The 19,150-nt window shown below is 44.7% G+C and overlaps 1 protein-coding gene across 1 annotated transcript in view; it reads left to right on the forward strand.

Moving 5' to 3' along the window:
• GRIK1 (glutamate ionotropic receptor kainate type subunit 1) overlaps positions 1-19,150 on the forward strand; it is a 248,600-nt gene that overhangs the window by 214,994 nt on the left and 14,456 nt on the right. The window contains exons 14-15 of the mRNA XM_044287731.1: positions 7,168-7,418; positions 8,425-8,586. Coding sequence (XP_044143666.1) covers positions 7,168-7,418; positions 8,425-8,574 — 401 coding nt within the window. The 3' untranslated portion in view covers positions 8,575-8,586. The remainder of the gene's footprint in view (positions 1-7,167; positions 7,419-8,424; positions 8,587-19,150) is intronic.

Raw genomic sequence — 19,150 nt, forward strand, 5'->3', positions numbered from 1 at the left:
AGAAAATGCTAATACCGGTGACAGGCGCTCCGTGACAAATAGATTTCTGCACTCGGACAAACAGAGAGAAAATAAAGGGCAGCAGGACGTGACTGATAGAAATTCTGAAGAAGGCGAATAAATTAATTAGGGCATATCATTAACTCCTCCGACATGAATAGCATCTTGGATTCCAATGGAGGAACAATGGGAGGTGAAATACAAGCAGTTTTTCTGTGGATTTCAGTTCATACTATGCGCCGAAATCTGTATCGAAAGTCCACCATGTGACCATGTCCTTAGAACTTGAGTGGAGTACTGGCATAGACGATATAACAACTCCCATACACATTTGAAGGTCAGATGATCCACTTTAAAAATGGTCACTTTAGCTGGCTGCCGAGGCGCGCGGATGCTTGGAGTCTGAGCTCCTGAGACAGCACTACTAAAAGTGACTTTAAAAAGCGACATACCGAGCGGTGAACCCACTCAAACTGGAGGGGTACCTCCTCAGAACTGCTACCGACATGGTTGGGCGGAAAAAAAGAGCGGTTAAACACCCTCAGCTCTCCAAATTCTACTTCTCTAAAGATGCAGGCAGCGACCAAGATGGCGCGGAGGAGACGCCCGCCTCACTACCATAGAGCTCGGACGAACTGCTGCCCTCCCATGAAACAGCGTGTGATCTGCAGTGCTCTCCTCCAGCTTCACCTACCTTAGTCTCTCGTGGGCTTGAACTTATGATCCCCTCAACAGAAGTTTCTGATCCAGCGCTGGGCCCAGAACCAGCAGATCCACTGGAGACGTCCAGATATGCTATCGGCCCAGAGCAGAATGCGAATCCTGCCGCCTCTCCAGACAAGCAACCGATTCGCTTACCACCCCGTCAGCCTGAGGAACCTACTCCGACATCCTCACAAAAAGGTAACCAGGGCTGGGGATGGGAATCCGGCGAAGAGGGAGAGGCCGCTTTACTAGCCGCTTTACTACCGCCATGCGGGACATGCTATTGCTCCAGAGGCGCTCCTTATTGTGGGACATGCGACTGGTGGCGACCCCCCCTACGCTCTGAAATAGCTGACCTAGGAGCAAGAACAGACCACCTGGAGAACAAATTCGGGGACTTTGCAATGTCTCATAACACCCTGATAGACGCGCACACCGACTAAGAAGCAGAGGTGGAAGCTATAAAAATGGCCGACCTAGAAGACAGGAGTCGGCGCAACAATATTAAATTGCGTGGGGTCCCTGAATCAATTTTCCGCGAAAGATATTCCGAAATATGTGCAATCTCTTATTAAAGCGACTTTGCCACATTGCCAAGACAAGGATCTGGAGATTGATAGAGCTCACCGAGTTCCACGCCCGCTACACCTGGATGCATCCATTCCGAGAGACGTACTCGCCAGAGTCCATTTCTTTAAGGTTAAAGAGCAACTTATGGCTCACGCCAGAAAAAATGGAGGACTCCCTGCTCCCTATCATAAGGTTCTTATCTTTGCAGATTTATCCGCCACTACGCTGAGGCTACGGAGAGCCTTACTTCCAATTACCTCGGCTTTCCAACAGGAGCAGATCCAGTACCGCTGGGGATTCCCAGTTCGTCTCCTAGTGCACTATAAGGGGGAGCTTCATATCATCAAGTCCCTAGCTGAGGGCCACAAGATCCTGAAAAACTGGAATATTGCAACGTCTCCACCAGAGGGAGCCCGACTAAATTCTCCGAGAAGGATCCATAAGGAATGGGAAACAGTCCGTTAACTTGGGTTCACTGTGATGGATTTTTCCGCATTACGGTGCTAAAGTCATCCTAGTCTTATTTCCCTAGACCTGTTTTTCTTGTCCTAGGTCACAGACGGGACTATGGCCCCAAATGTCAGAGAGCCTTCAGCCCTTCAAGTTTATTTTTCCTATGTTCTATTTTTATTTCTGTTTTTATATGTTATATTCCCATTTGCCTTTTGGGAATCTATGTTTAAATGATGCATATATGTTGCCTGTGTCACTTCACGCTGCCTAGTCCGATTGATGCGTGCGTCCTGGCTGGGAGTCGCTCTGCATCTCTTTTATAATTTCTGCTATATGGATCTTGCAATGATATTTATTCTACTGTATAATGGTCATTTCCATCACTAGCCTGAATGTAAATGGTCTAAACAGTCCAAAAGCGTAGGGCGTACCTTTGGAGGGAAGCCAAAACCCTGCAATGTGACATCTTAGGGGTTTAGGAGACACATTTACTCCAAAAAGATGCATTTAGATTAAGTCGTGCACATTTTCTCCACATATTCCAATCTCACTTCCACTCTAAGTCTAGAGGAGTAATGATTGCTATCAAAAATACGGTGGCTTTCTCCCAAGTAGAAGATTACTTGGATCCTAAAGGGAGGTTTATTATATTGGTATGCTTAATTAATAATGCTGCCTTTACTCTAGTATCCTTGTATGCCCCTAACAGAGGCCAACTGGGATTCTTTTGCAAGCTAATGAAATTGGTTAATAAAAAACGACAGGGACGATTGGTGATTTTCGGAGATTTTAACATGACAACAGACCCAAGTGTAGACACCTCCTCCCCGCAGAGAAGAAACACACCATCTCTGGCCTCAGCCTTCTGGAAGGAGGAATTGTATGACATCTGGTGCATTCACCATACATCCGCCAAAGATTATACATTCCATTGTGGGGTCCATAATGTATATTCTCAAATTGATATGTTTGTAATAGATAGATCGTTGCTTAGTAAAGCAACCGAATCCTCATTGGAAATGTTCAAATGGTCTGATCATGCAGCGGTCACTTTGAAAATCTCAGAGAGCATCAATTTTCCCTGCCAATATCTGTGGAAAAGCAAGCCTCTTTTATTATCCAATCCCCAACACGGATCTCGCATTGAATTTGATCTAAAAGACTTCTTCAAACTCAATGCTCAACCTCAAATGGATCCAGTCACTCTACGGAACGCCCATAAGGCTTGTATTAGAGGGTCTTTCATTCAACAGGGTGCGATACGTAAGAAAGAAATGGAAGCGACCATCTCGTCCCTACTATCCAAATTACAACAAATTGAAAATAAAAACAAGGCTTCCCAGTTAGCTGAAGAACTTACTCAGGTTAGGCAGGAATTAAGGAACCAAATGCTTGCTTCATATGAAAAAATGTTCCGCAAGACAAAAGCGTCCTATTACTCCCAAGGGGACAAGGCAGGTAAATTACTAGCTTCTAGCTTCAAAAAGAGACATATGAAGAGTAGAATTCCCATCTTATCCACCCTCGGACCCTAGACATAAGTATACTCCCCTATAGATATAGAAAATGGCTTCCAGACTTATTATTCCAGTCTCTATAATCTGGAAGAATCCATTCCCACCCCAGCTGATTTGGAAAACTTAACAAACTCCTACCTCAACTCCCTAGACATGCCCAATATCACTGCCTCCCAACTCCAAGCTCTTAACTCTCCAATATTTATAGAAGAAGTAGAAGAGGTGATTAACTCCCTACTACGTGATAAAGCCCCTGGTCCGGGTGGCTTTGCCAGCCACTATTACAAGCACTTTAATTTAATCTTAGTCCATACTTGAGAGACTTTTGCCAATCTGCCCTCACATCCGGTTCTTTCCCCACGAAGAACCTGCAGGCAATTATCATTACCCTTCCAAAGCCAGGTAAGACTCCTGATAGGTCTCAAAACTTTAGACCTATCTCTTTACTGAACCAAGATATAAAAATGTATGCAAAACTGCTGGCCATGCGGTTGGCCAAGATTCTTCCCTCCATTATTCACGAGGATCAAACAGGTTTCGTTCCCTCTAGACAACCCTACTATACAAGGAGAATGCTGGGAATTTTCCACCATGTAAACGTACACAAAACTCCCATGTTGGCCCTAGCACTGGACGCCGAGAAGGCCTTCGAACGGCTCCACTGGTCGTTTGCCTTCTCAGTGCTCTCACAGATGAGCTTCCGGGGCCCTATTATAAGGGCCATTGGAACTCTCTATAGCAATCCAACAGCAAAATTTTTTGTGAATGGTGCCCTCTCAGAGGCGTTCTATTTAACAAATGGAACTAGGCAGGGCTGCCCCCTATCCCCCTTGATCTTCATAATAGCAATGGAACCTCTAGCACAAGCAATTAGGCAAGACCAGCAAATTTCGGGGGTGTTAATAGGGAACCGTTCCCATGTCATATCCCTCTATGCGGATGATGTTCTCTAGCTAACCCCATGGTATCCCTAGAGGCAGTGATGGCTCAGATATCTAGATATGGGGATCTTTCATACTATCACCTCAACTCCTCCAAAACTCAAGCCTTGCCAAGTAAAATGCCAGAATCCGTGGTGACAAACCTAAGAACCACTTGGGATTTTGATGGCAAAAGGAAAGCATTAAATATCTAGGTACCAATATGACCCATTCTATATCACAACTATACTCACTTAACTATGACGCTCTTTTAAGTTCCACAGAAACGGAATTACTAGACTTTAACAAACTTGAAACCTCGTGGATGGGGAGAATTGCAGCTTTCAAAATGTTTACCCTTCCAAAATTTCTCTATACATATCGCACCCTGCCCATTCCAATCCCAGAGAAATTTTTCGTCCGGGCACAAGCCTTACTTACAAAGTATATCTGGAAAAGGGAAACAGCCCAGAGTTGCCAGGGAGGTTATAAGGAGGAACCGTCGTCTGGGGGGCCTTGCTGTTCCAGACCTTAAATTGTATTATGTAGCAACTTTGGTGTCCATGCTTAAGGGATGGGCAAGATCTGACTCCAAAATACCTTGGGCTCATTTGGAATTAGCACAGGCCGCCCCTTTTTTACTGACAGATCTGTTGCACCTGCCCTTTTGGAAATTCCCCACTCCTAAACACCTGAGCCCGACAATGCTAGCATCTGTAAAGGCTTGGTCCCTCTATCATACTGTAGCTGACTCCGATAGCCCTTCTTCCCTCTCCTCTATACCATTATCTATGCTTCAGGCTATGCTCCAACACTCGGATTTGTCTCTCTGGATGTTGGACACAAATCAGAAGGTGGAAAGCTTATTTGTGGACGGGATGTTACAACCTTTTCAAACAATTAGGGACCGCTTGGCCCTCCCGGCGACGGAATTTTACCTCCAGATTCGCCATTTGTTGCAGAACAGCCGTCAGGTTTAAAAATGGATAAGCTAGCAAAGGCTTATATTTTAAGCAATGCCAAAGGGCTAAAACCACTATACAATTCTATCCTTCAACCGACCCAATTTAAACGCTCCCATCCCATGCGTACATGGGAGAAAACCTTAAACATATCCATTACAGGTACCGAATGGCTTGGAGGCCTTAATGCGATCCACAAATATCTCAAATGCACCTCCCACATTGAATCAGCGCTAAAAACAGTTTTACTTTGGTATTATACGTCAGACAGACTGGGCATTGGACCCAAATAGGCTCTATTAGGCTTCAGGGCTTAACCTGACTAGGTGGCGATACCCTTAACACCCTAAATTGTACCATCTCCCAGGCTCGCTAAATTTATTTACAAATGATATATCTGTTGCTTGCATTCTTATGTGCATCATTGTTATTTTCCTTACTTTCTATATTGGCGTAATGCGCTGTTGCATCGCTCAATGTAACACTTTATATTGTATCCTAACCGATACTCCCGGTTTTGTTTCTCTCATTTATGTCATAAAAAAAATCCTCAATAAAAACTATTGAAATGAAAAATGGTCACTTTAAAGAGGTTCTCTGGTTTTTAAATGTTGATGACCTATCCTCAGAAATTGGTGAGGGTCCGACACGTGGCACCCCCACCAATCAATCCAATGAACTAGAACACACATGTACATGAATAACAAAAATATTTTATTAAATAGTCACATAAAGGACAACCAAATAGACAATAATAAATATAATAGGTATAAAGCAGTAGTGTGGTGGCGCTACGAATCAGCGCCCCACCAAGGTTACTCAAGATCACTGTACCCCCTTAGTGCGCACCTCCTAATGGCCTGGAATTGCTGTACCGAGATGAAATATCTCACCCACAGGCCAAAGGAAAACGTGCGCTTAAGTGGTCATGCAGGCGATACCATGCCAACCAAATTGTAAAGGTTAATGGACATAGTGTATGGATAGCATATCCAAAACATCAGACACATTGGTGTGCCACATATATCCAACATATAAATAATCACAACCGGCATGTACAACACCTATCTAAAAGTACGGGGGAACCAACCTTGGAGCCTTGGTGAGCGCACCCCAATCAGCTGTATTCACCGGCCACCGGAAACAGAAGAGTGGATGGAGCTGGAATAAGAAGGATCTGTTCACTGTGTAGGAGCTGGTTACATTAATGCAAATAGTTGCTGAGCTGAAGAACACCAGTATGACCACTACACAGTGGATGGAGCCATCTGCATCTGTCTCCATTCACTGTTTTGTTTCCAGTTCAGTCGGATACAAAAGACAGCTGATGGTGGGGTTACTGGATGTCAGATACCCACCAATCTGATATTGATGACTTATCCTGAGGGTCATCAATATTGAACATCTAGAGAACTTGTTTAAGTAGATATTAGTCCTCTGGGTTTCAAGAGTCACTGAAAGGGTCCCACCAATTCAGAAGCTATCCAGGTCGGAAACCCAAATTCTTATGAGAATAAGTTTTGTTCCCCGTAGTGGCTGCTATAAGTTGGAAATCAGTCCATTTACCTTCCTGCTTGATTGGTGGGAAGTGTAGTATGGTATGTGTGGTGGGCAAAAATGAGGAGCTAAGGGGAAAAGGGACATGATGACTTTTGCAAGGGGCTCCTGGATTGCTCCTCTGGGCATTCTGGGAGAAATACCATTAAAGGGGTAGTCCTGTATTCGACAAACATGGCTACTTTCTTGCAAAAAACATATCACACCTGTCCATAAGTTGTGTCTGGTATTGGAGGTCAGCTGAACCCAAGTGGATTGGGCTGAGCTATAATACCTCATACAACCTGTGGGCAGGTGTGGTGCTATTTTTGCAAGAAAGCTGTCGTGTTTAATTATGGACAACCCCTTTGACGGTCGGAACAGTCATCTTTTGGTTGCTCACATTAGAGGGAGCAATAGTTATGTGTCCTTCAGTTTTCACCATCATACCCATAAGATTATGACTATCCCACAATGATTTCTACCTTCCTAATATCCCTTCAGGTTCTCCATACAGGGACAAAATCACCATTGCTATTCTCCAGCTACAAGAGGAAGGGAAATTACACATGATGAAGGAGAAATGGTGGCGAGGGAACGGCTGCCCAGAAGAAGACAGCAAAGAAGCCAGCGCCTTAGGAGTGGAGAACATTGGTGGCATCTTCATAGTGCTCGCTGCAGGGCTCGTTCTCTCAGTCTTTGTGGCCATTGGAGAATTTATCTATAAATCCAGAAAAAACAGTGATATAGAACAGGTGAGAATGAGAGTCTCTATGGTCTGGTGGACATTAAGTGGATACTATGATCTAGTCTACAAATATGGAGTGAGGAACTTTCCAGGACACAATGAATATTATTGCTTTTAATATTATTATGGCTTTCCTATTCTAGATAATTTTTACCATTAATCAGATGAAATCCAATATACTCCATATAGTATAGATGCTATAAGGAAAACAGCCCGCTAAGGCAACTTAAAGAGCAGCTGTCCCCTCTCCTCATCTGTTTTGGTAGCTACTTGCATTCTCCATGTAATAACAATCCAGGAGCATCTATTCTTATGACTCTATGTTGTGCCAATCCTTAATTATTCCTGTTAGAAGGTATGACTTAGTAGTTAGCAGTTTACAATAAAGGTCCTAATGGATGAGACCAGTTAGGGAGTGTCCCTGCACACTGGCAGCACTGATTAGATAAAGTAAGACTGCATGGACACACACCTAACTGGTAACACCCATCTGGACCTTCAGTCAAAAACTTCTAGCAGGAATTAATATGGAATCCGCAAAAAAATAATTTTTAGACTTGCTCCAATTCATGTCATAGTATTAAGTCTTTTCCCCCAAAGCAGTTCTTCTAGGAAAAGGTACACTGCCCAACAAAGGCACCATGCAAGATTGGATTGATTACCTGTGGGCCGATAATATGGACCTGAAGGGACTCCATATGGCAATATATAGTTTCCATGTGCATGACTTGCACCCTTATGCCCCTCTATGCCCCATCATGTGGAAAGTTTTTTAAAACGTTTTTGTTTTTGCTCATCCCCCTTTCTTTAAGAAAGTGCCCTGTGTACCATTGCATTTTGCATATAATTTATTGCTTTTATTTTGTGCATTAATACATGTACATATATTTTCATTGCTTCTGTTGCATCACTATTCCGCTATAATTATGATCTCATTGCTGTGCAATTATTGTCATCATCATTATTATTATTTATGCATGTTTTTCTTTCTTTCATTCCTTTTGCATGCAAAGGCCTTTTGTTTCTTTTATGGGCTGCAATGTAAACCTACTCACCCGTCCAACTCAACTTCGGGGACCACTCTCTCCACGGAATTAGACTGTGGCAAATTGCTTCGGGAGGAAAGAGGAATACGAACACAACCCTCTATACACACAGTATAATGTAGATGAAAGGTGTGTCCAAGGATCCGTACAAATGTTCTGTTTTATTGGTATCGCGCATTGGGCTCAGTTTATTTAAGCAGCTAAGCGGCTTTAATATGAACATGTGCAGTGACCAGGAATGGGTACGCTGACGCCACTTTTAGTGCAGTGGCCGAGTCAGGTGGATAATATTCTGTATTTGTGATGCCAACTGCAGCGTGTGCAGGGTACTATCCCAGGGCCCTTCCAAGGTGTTATAACGCACGTCCCAGATTAGGAATGCCAGAGTGGGGTAATGGCTGATAATGTCTATGTAGCTTGATGTTACTTGTGTCACGGTGTATCCTACCTGGGTACGGCTGGACTACTGGATCCTGGCTCACTTGCAATAAATTTGAGTGTAGTGATAGTAGGAGTATTAGAGGAACTTAGCAGAATAAATTATGTCCAGACCTTTAGATGAAGTTCAAACGTTGCCTTATTTGAAATAACTTGTATCCAGACGGTATACAGCTTTGGTCTCTTGGTCCCAGCAGGTTTTGGCAATCATTGGCAGGAATGAGTTCTTCTGCTTTAAATGTGGAGCTTGCAGGATAAACGCCTAATAGCTCTGTGACTGTGGCAGGAATAGCTTCTGCACTTCTCTGGTACCCTCTTCTGTGCGGGGACAGACTAGCTGAGGAGGAATTAGCTTCTTCTAGGCACTGGAGTTATCTCATAGATGGATTCTCAGGGGATGCTTTCTTCCTGGAACTCTTGAGGTTGTCTGTAGTTTCTGCTTTCCTCATCCAGCTGAGCTGAAGGTGCTTAAGCTGGGTATATGGCCAAGTCTCAGCCGAGACTAGGTCCTTGTTGTCTTCCCTATGCAAGGGGTAACTAAAAACTCGCTCTAACAGTTTTTTCCCTCCCTTGCTGCAGGAAGAGGGACTAGCCCACCTCTCCACAGAGGGGAGCTAAGCTGGAATAATCCATTTCAGCTCAGATACACTAAACTGTAGCTTGTACCTGCCAATGTGTTGCTGCCACCTACTGGTAACCAGGCAAATTACATGAACAATTACATTTAACATAGATTTATATGCACATTTGTGGAAGACATAAGCAAAATCACATCAGATGACAGTATAAAGGCTCTGAGGAGATAGTAGAGGTGTGTAGTAACACAACTCTGGGGTGTTACACATGTATATTATGTAGGAAAAGCATAATTAATACTAAAGCCTGGGTTATAGTGTAATTTCACTGTGCAAGGCCGAATGCAGCCGTAGTGACCAACTGGACCCTACTACAACAATTACAGTATTGATGGCAATAATCACAGTTGCAACTAGGACCGGTCTTCAGGGTGTGCAACCTAGGTACATGCCCAGTCATTACTGAAATGGGGTAACATTGGCCCTGAAGGGATTGGTATGGGCACCTGAAGTCTACACTTGGCCAAAGCCTACAAAAAGGCAACTGGATGCAGCTACATTTCCTATTTTATTGTTTGGGAAACGGTGGTGTACCTTCAATGGAGGTAGACCATGCAACGGTTATTGGGCCCGGAGGGAGGGGTTGCCCGGCGCTAACCTCCTTTCTTTTCTTCACGATCTAAAAACACTGCAGAAAATCAAAAAAATGTATGCAGCAGCCACTAGGGGGTGCACAATGCAAAGAGATTATTTCAGCTTCCAGTAAATTATAACTGTGTATATTTCTGTGCACTGAGCTCCCCCTAGTGGTGGCTGCAGGCAGCCAGCTTTATAGTAGAAGGAGAGATTTATCAATGCATAGTTGTCTATTTACACTGAAAAATATAGTTGTCAGAATGAGCACCATATTTATGAAGAACCTATTCCACTTTTTCTGACATGGAAGTCAGATAAAGCGGGTGATGTGAGGGGTGAATTATTTTTAATAAAAGTTTCTTCATTTTAATAAAATAAATAAATTTGTCAGAATTTTAGGACGTTGGACTTTGAGTTGCCTGGGAGTAACTGTTGCACGCGTATTGGGAAACTGGGCGGGCAGGGGGGCCCATAATAAGTTTTGTTATGGGGCCATATTAGGTATGTGTACACCCCTCATGGGAAGTGTTATTGTATTATTTAAACCCTATATGATACACCATAAAGGCACAGGGACATCAGTAGAAGGTACTGTGCAGGACCCCATTCAGCTTAAAGCTGGCCTAAATACAGTGATTCCACCCAATCCCCTCACACATGCATGCTCGGTACATCTGAGAGTGCGCGTGTTCCCAATGGGAAGAGGAGAGTAAGCCGCTAGACATCTCCAGCAATGGCTTACCTCTGGAAAGAACAAAGGATCAGCATGCTTGCATTTGTCGTTGTCACCAGGTTCCTCTGCACACATCTTGCAAATCTTCGGCCATAACTTATGTGACGAATACCGCACTTCGCAGCCTTGCCTGAAGTCAACTACATCGAGCTCACGTGGTACGGTTTTATCACTGGTTTCCAAGACGTGACGTTACGCTCTCCCTGGGAGTACATAAGGTCAGCTTGGCACAGTTTACACAGACACCTCCTGTCCACCCAGGCACAGGGAGGCACGAGGAACAAGAGAGGGTGGTCCACGCTACCTCCGGCGTGACTCCACACTCGCTCACAACCCTGACCAGCTGAGAGCCTTTTTCACTGGCCCAGTAAAACAGAGCCCTACCAGCCGGGTAGACTGCCACCAGTTCCTTGTTGGAGCAGTCAGACTTCAGTGAGCCTGCAGGTTCTATGTATAGATGGTGTACCTCAGGAACATTTCCTGGGATGAACCCAAGGTTTTCAACTCAGACTCTAATACAAAGTCACCCAAAGTCAACAGGCTCAGCACTAGTTTTGCCGCCTTCTCTTGTCCTTTCTGGGCCCTCTGGACTAGTTCTTCATTTTCTTACATTGTGATGCTCCAGATTCAAAGCACCCACAGAGAAGGGACACAGTGCCTACCTTGGCTTGTACGTGTCTTCTTCAGAAGCTCCTTAGTGGAGACAGTGACTTTATATGTTTAGATCTATAAAAAATACTTTCTGTACAGAAATAGAATGCAGGCTCATCCTTTAACTTAGCTTCTCTTGCTTCTATTTCTTCTAAAAGCGACCAATGGAAGGGCAGAGTTCGCATTTATCTTTTATCATTTCTCCATTCGGTATTTAAAAAAAAGGCTTAATGTGGGTCAATTTTCAAAAACAAATGGAAAGGTTATGTTGATCTGTGAAAGGTCACATGTAATTGCTGCGTACGGTAGAAAGGTCTGCTGGTGCGGGGCTCACGTCTAAGTGCTGGCTCCCTGTAAGAAAGAGCCTGCACATTTATCATCTGCAGGAGCCATAAAAGCTTTGAGATGAGCAAATCTTCTGATGCTGATTGAGCAATCTTAACCTCTTCAGCACAATTTCCACTTTTAAAATTGCTCCATTCTAAAGGTTTTCTTTAATGTCTACAGAGAAACGGTAACGCTCAGAAGGTCTGCAGGTTCTGTTGTCCAACCATGGGCAAAGAGGACCGGCAGTGGTGCTAAATGAGTCTAAAATGGGCCTACACTTCCCTTTCATCTGCACCCACAACATACTATATTCTACATATGTTAAAAACATAAAGATCATGTTGACCCACCTTACTTATTCCTCAACATAAAATCCCCACCTCTTTCCCAGGTGTCTAGCCAAAGGGCCATGACCATTTAGTTGTGTCGGGCCTATATGTCCCTCACAGCAGCTCTACCTGCAGTGGAACTCCAACTGAAGCTGCCGGTGGGGCTCAGCAGGATAATTGGCTGAACGTCCAACAATGATGGTAGTTTTCCTTTGCACTTACCTTATAAATTCTCCAGCCACTGACCTGATTATTTCTTATTGCTTCAGGGTTTAGGACCTGGCATGATGAAATAAGGTCCTCACATGGCTATAGTGGGACATAACTATGGTCATTGCTGACAGTGTTGTCATCATGTTGTTGTACCTCCACTATGGATCCATGAAGACTAGTGGCTGGAGATGACAGAATCGCAAAAAATTTGATTCAGGTTCAATTCAGCAGAATCAGTTGACCAATTCGATTTGAGTCCGAATTGATTCCACCTTAATCAAAACTGCTCCAATTGGCCTGAAAATTTATGTATGACACTCTGAGGTCCCCCAGCATCGGAATGGGGTTTCTTGGGCGCACCAGAGAAAATTATTCTAGGGCACGGGTGTCAAACACAAGGCCCGCAGGCCGAATCCGGCCCGCCAGACCTCGTCATGTGGCCCGCGTAGCCGCCGCCGGCCGCCAGCCTTCACCTTTTATTATCACTTCCTGCAGGCGGCCCCTGCAGGAAGTGATAATAAATCGCATAATGAGCGGCAGGGCTTTTTTTCTGGCGGAACGCACCGGAACGGCGTTCCGCCACCTTTTGACATCGCAGCCTGCCATGCTCCAGCATCGCAGGCTGCGATGTATCAGCGGGGAGGGACTGGGAGGAGGAGCTGGGGGCCGGTGCGTTCACTGTGCTCCTGCCCCCAGCTCCAGTAGTTATAAAATGTGTACAATTAATAAGGATTCTATTCATGAGGCCCCCTCTGCAGTAGAACATTCAATATAGCCACATCCTACTCACAGGGCTGTTATCTTAATGCTGGCCGGCCAGGCAGACGAGCGGCAGCGTCACGACTGACGTCATGTGCCCGGCCTACTTTCTGAATGAAGGAGGCGGCGCAGGCATGTGACGTCAGTCGTGACGCTGCCGCTCGTCTGCCCGGCCGGCCAGCATTAAGATAACAGCCCTGTGAGTAGGATGTGGCTATATTGAATGTTCTACTGCAGAGGGGGCCTCATGAATAGAATCCTTATTAATTGTACACATTTTATAACTAGTCTGTACTGGAGCGGCAATGGGGGGGGTCTGTGGATGGCACTGTTATGGGGTGGGTGGGGGTCTGTGGATGGCACTGTTATGAGGTGGGGGGGTCTGTGGATGGCACTGTTATGGGGTGGGGGGTCTATGGATGGCACTGTTATGGGGTGGGGGGTCTGTGGATGGCACTGTTATGGGGTGGGGGGTCTGTGGATGGCATTGTTATGAGGTGGGGGGGTCTGTGGATGGCACTGTTATGGGGTGGGGGGTCTGTGGATGGCACTGTTATGAGGTGGGGGGGTCTGTGGATGGCACTGTTATGGGGTGGGGGGTCTGTGGATGGCACTGTTATGGGGTGGGGGGTCTGTGGATGGCACTGTTATGGGGTGGGGGGTCTGTGGATGGCACTGTTACGGGGTGGGGGATCTGTGGATGGCACTGTTTTGGGGTGGGGGATCTGTGGATGGCACTGTTTTGGGGTGGGGGGTCTGTGGATGGCACTGTTATGGGGTGGGGGGTCTGTGGATGGCACTGTTATGGGGTGGGGGGGTCTGTGGATGGCACTGTTATGGGGTGGGGGGGGTCTGTGGATGGCACTGTTATAGGATGGGGGATCTGTGGATGCCATCCCCAGATCCCCCATTAACAGTGCCATCCCCATCTGGGGGGTTTCTTTGCTGGGCTGGACTTTTATAGCCCCCCCAAATTTTACTTGCATCCCTGTTCTCTAAAGGGGCGGTTTTAGGGGGCGGTACTAGGGGTGGGCAGATCCCCCATAAGTGTCACCCACAGATCCCCCATAAGTGTCACCCACAGATCCCCCATAAGTGTCACCCACAGATCCCCCACAGATCCCCCATAAGTCTGATACAACCGGCCCTTTGAGGATGACCAAACTGCTGATGAATTTGAGTTTGACACCCCTGTTCTAGGGGGAAGAATCCCCATATCATCAATAAAGTCCAATAGGTTTTCAGTCAAATAAATAGACCCTAGTTGCAATTTATTGTCTCCAAAGGCAACATTTTTTTTTTTTTCTCTGGACCCTCTATGATATTTGAGCCTGGGCCCACTGGAGGATCTTTTGTTACTCTAGTGGTTCCCAAGGATTCATATTTTTTCTATCTTGTCTCTCACTGTTTTAAAAACGTCGTCATAATTTTTTAACTTAATTTTCTCTCTCTCTCCCCCCTACAAAATTTGCCTGAATCAAATTACCAAACATTTGGATACACCTTGAGTTTTTACAAAATTTGGGTTGAACCCCATCCCATAGAATTGATTTGCTTATCTCTACTAGTGGCAAGTTTATTTTTTAAATTGGGGGTGCTTTAGGGTTTTCTGCTACTGTTAAAACATCCTTTTAATGTGTTCCTATAAAGCAAATATCTAAGTGAAAATATCTAAAAACAAAAAGGGACTATTTAAAAAAAATATTCTTGTGCAAGTGATTGCTGAATTATTCCCTAACCCCATAAAAATCCAATTAGTCACTTGCATTGTGCTTTGGGTTGCAACTCTGACTGCAGCACTCTATGATCTAGGCTTGCTCGAGGACATACATTTCCAATCTGTGAGACTTGTCATATGTCTTTTATGTTTTTGAAATTCTGTATGTGCTCTTCTTCTCTGTACGACATTTACTTCATACTCCCAGAGCCTTGCGTATGACACTTCAAACATGTCATGTGATTGAGAACATTGCAGGTCCCATGTCCTCTGGCGATCCTTGCACCCACATCCAGCTTCTTCCCAATAACCTTTCACTATTTATTTTTCATTTCTTGTTTTTTTTAATACGTATCACTGCTTTCTGTTGTAACCTCACACCGCATTGCATGACCTCAGTTACATTTACTGCGGAATTAGAGGATGAAATGTTCTCTACCCGTAAGCCCCGCTGCAGATAGCTCGGCTTCTGCCTTCAGTGAACCAGACCAAATCTGAAAGCCTGCATCAAAAGGTTTTCTTGCTCCAGTAATCTCGCCAGACATATCTGGAGAACACTTTTCTTAGTTAGGGCAGAACACCGTGGTCCTAAAAAATAAAGGATTCATTTTTGAAATCTTCTTTCAACCTCCGGGTCCAGGAGCCATGTTATTTCTTAGACTTCACCGACGGGGAGTTCACTGTTAAAGGGGTTGTCCAAGGCTTTAAAGTTATTTTGTTGGTTTGCAAATAAGATTCAACACTACTAATTCATTGTAATAAGCAAAGTTCTCAGTATATCAATGTGGGTCATGGGGTCTTGGCAGCCCAGCAACCCTTTCCCCCTCATCGCCATGTTGGCACAGGATCCTGGTGGTATAGATAGTTGGAAGGGAGCTAGTTCTTTGGTTCAGTGTATTAACTAAGACAACCTTCCATCCTTCTCCATCACGTCTGATTTACAGACAGAGAAAGGGTTGACTGAGATGTTGAATGGACCCAGAAGGCTTCATTCACATTACAGGCAGGGGTCAAGTCCTGGGAAAAAAAAGTGTGGGAACTCACCCAAGATCCACTGCAACCCCCCCCCCCCCCCCCTCCAAAAAATAAAAAAGCACAGAAAATCTAGCATGCTGTAATTTGTGTCGCTGCGGACTAAAAAATAAATTAAAAAAATAGCACTTTTAGAAAAGTTTGTCCTGGGATTCGATCTCATGACCTCTACACAGCAGAAGTAAGGCATATGCCCTCACAGCTATGAAAGCTGTCTAGCTTGCTACTTAAAAAAAAATATATATAAGACTTCTACTGTAGGTAACTTTGCCCACTGTGTATGGATGTAGCAGAGCTGGGTGTGTTGGGGCAGCTGTCATGTGTATGGTTGTACACTAGGTATCAGTACACAAGGTATCAGTAGAAGTATCAGAAAAAGAAAAAAAAACACTTTGAGTTTGTCCTGGGATTCGAACTCATGACCTCTACACATTACAGGCAAGGCATTTACCCTCACAGCCATAAAAGCTGTTGAGGTAGTTGCTTAAAAAACAAAAACTAAGACTTCTACTTATACCTAGTGTACTGATACCTAGTGTACAACCATACACATGACAGCTGCCCCAACACACCCAGCTCTGCTACATCCATACACAGTGGGCAGCTGTCATGTGTATGGTTGTACACTTGGTATCAGTAAACTAGGTATCAGTAGAAGTCTTATAAAAAAAAAAAAACACTTTTAGAAAAGTTTGTCCTGGGATTCGAACTCATGACCTCTACACATTACAGGCAAGGCATTTACCCTCACAGCCATAAAAGCTGTTGAGGTAGTTGCTTTAAAAAAAAAAAAACTAAGACTTCTACTTATACCTAGTGTACTGATACCTAGTGTACAACCATACACATGACAGCTGCCCCAACACACCCAGCCCTGCTACATCCATACACAGTGGGCAGCTGTCATGTGTATGGTTGTACACTTGGTATCAGTAAACTAGGTATCAGTAGAAGTCTTATAAAAAAAAAAAAACACTTTTAGAAAAGTTTGTCCTGGGATTCGAACTCATGACCTCTACACATCAGAGGCAAGGCATTTACCCTCACAGCCATAAAAGCTGTCAAGGTAGCTGTTTAAAAAAAAATAAATAAGACTTCTACTTATACCTAGTGTACTGATACCTAGTGTACAACCATACACATGACAGCTGCCCCAACACACCCAGCTCTGCTACATCCATACACAGTGGGCAGCTGTCATGTGTATGGTTGTACACTAGATATCAGTACACTAGGTATAATTAGAAGTCTTATATTTTTTTTTTTTTTTTTAAAGCTTTTACCTAGACGGCTTTCATGGCTGTGAGGGTAAATGCCTTCCTCTGATGTGTAGAGGTCGTGAGTTCGAATCCCAGGACAAGCTTTTCTAAAAGACATTCTAAATGATCTCGTAGTGAAGGAGATGATGTCATTAGGGGGCGGGGCGCCATGAGAGGAGTCGCAGGCAGCAGCACCGCACAGACAGCTTCCTCTCAACTGAAGCCGCCCCTCCTCCCTTAGCCTGCCCTGCACAGTGCGCTCCGTCTCCCCCTGTGAATCTGATTCAGCCGTGTTCTCCTGGCTTGAGGCTGAAAGGGAACGGCGTTCCTGCCATGAAAAAAGTGCAGGAACGCCGTTCCCATGCGTTCCCCCTCCACTCGACCCCTGATTGGTATCAGTAAACTCTCAAAAGGGGAAGCTCTCTTCTTTGCCAAAACCAATGCAGAAGTGGAGCTGCAGGTTTTGATATTTTGTCAACAAAACTTTCAAACTTTGGTTTTCCTATGGACATCTCCTTTGATGAATGACAGATGGCAGCATGACTTAACCACCCAGGAGAGACAGGTGGCGGTATTATCTGTGTCTACATCAGTTACAGGAAAAGACTAGGGTGCAGTTCTGTCTGGGTCTTCATAATTTACGGTGAGAGATAGGGAAGCAGTATTGTCTGAGACTACCTGATAAACAGGGAGAGACAGAGGCAGTACAGTCTACACCTAAGGGCTCTTGCACATGAGCGTATTTTTTTGTCTGCATCCGATCTGCATTTTTTCACTTCAGTGGGGTCGCAAAAGATGCGGACAGCACTCCGTAGGCTGTCCTCATCCGTATGTCCATTCCATGGCATCGACAAAAATATTATGGGCTGGATGTTTTGTTCCCCAAAATGCGGAACACACCTGGTCGGTATCCATGTTTTGCCATCAACAACGGGCAGGGCCAGACTGAACTCAGAGATAGTGTAGACAGTCAGTGCCCAGTTTTATAACTCAGTCTGAAGCTAATTATTGTATGGACCAACCTTTTATATCACTGCACTCTTGGTCTATTAGAGAAGGCAGAAATGATATCTTCAGCAGCACCCTATACATGAGGGAACATACATACGGTCATGAAGGACAGAGATTGGTGGAAAGGGAAGAGGGGTTTGAGAGCTTCTAGGTGGGATTTGTTAGATGATGATATAATTATGTAGTTCACAGGAAGTCAGCCACACAGGAGAGACTAACACCCAGTCTACACAGGAGAGCATGCTGTGGACTGGTGGTTAAATGGAGATAGCATGACCGAGCTGCTCATGTTCACTATATGTTTTCATCAAAATGCATAGGTCCACTAACCACATGAAGGTAGCCTCTAATCAGTGGGTCCCTACTCTAAAATGTCAGTCCCTATAAAACAGCACCTGTAAGGAACGAGACCCAGCAGCCCAACACCCCTGCTGTCTGGCGAAGGCACCCAGCAGCGGACCCCACCCATCCACAGGCACAGGACCACAGCAACAACAGCCACCATGCAGCACCGCACAATGTGAACAGGTCTCAAAAACTCACCTCTCCATGTGGATGTGTAATCCATATCTAGTATTGTGAAACATTAATAAGATAACATAGTATGCAGTAAGCTCTTAAGCTTCCACTAGTGGTGACAGCAGGCAGCCATAATGTTATCTTTGAACTTTATGACATTGCAGGGAATTAGGAGCCCTGTATCAGAAAACAGAGCTATGACGTCTTTAAAAATGTAAAGAAATTAAGTATTTTTCACCCTTTAAGACACAGGTTTTAGAGGAGGACAATAAGAAAAAAATATTTTTCATTACACCTCAGGTCAGATCACCAATCAGACCCCCAATATTAATCAGACCTCAGCTAAGACCCCAATGTGAATGACTCCCAATCAGACCTCATATCAGAGCCCAATACAAAGAAGACCCCCAATCAGACCTCAGATGAGACCCCATGCCTCATATCAGTCAGCTATGCCTCATATCAGCCCCCAGCCATATGTGATCAGCCCTCAG

Source organism: Bufo gargarizans, chromosome 3 (assembly GCF_014858855.1).
Source record: "Bufo gargarizans isolate SCDJY-AF-19 chromosome 3, ASM1485885v1, whole genome shotgun sequence".
Classification (NCBI taxonomy): domain Eukaryota; kingdom Metazoa; phylum Chordata; class Amphibia; order Anura; family Bufonidae; genus Bufo; species Bufo gargarizans.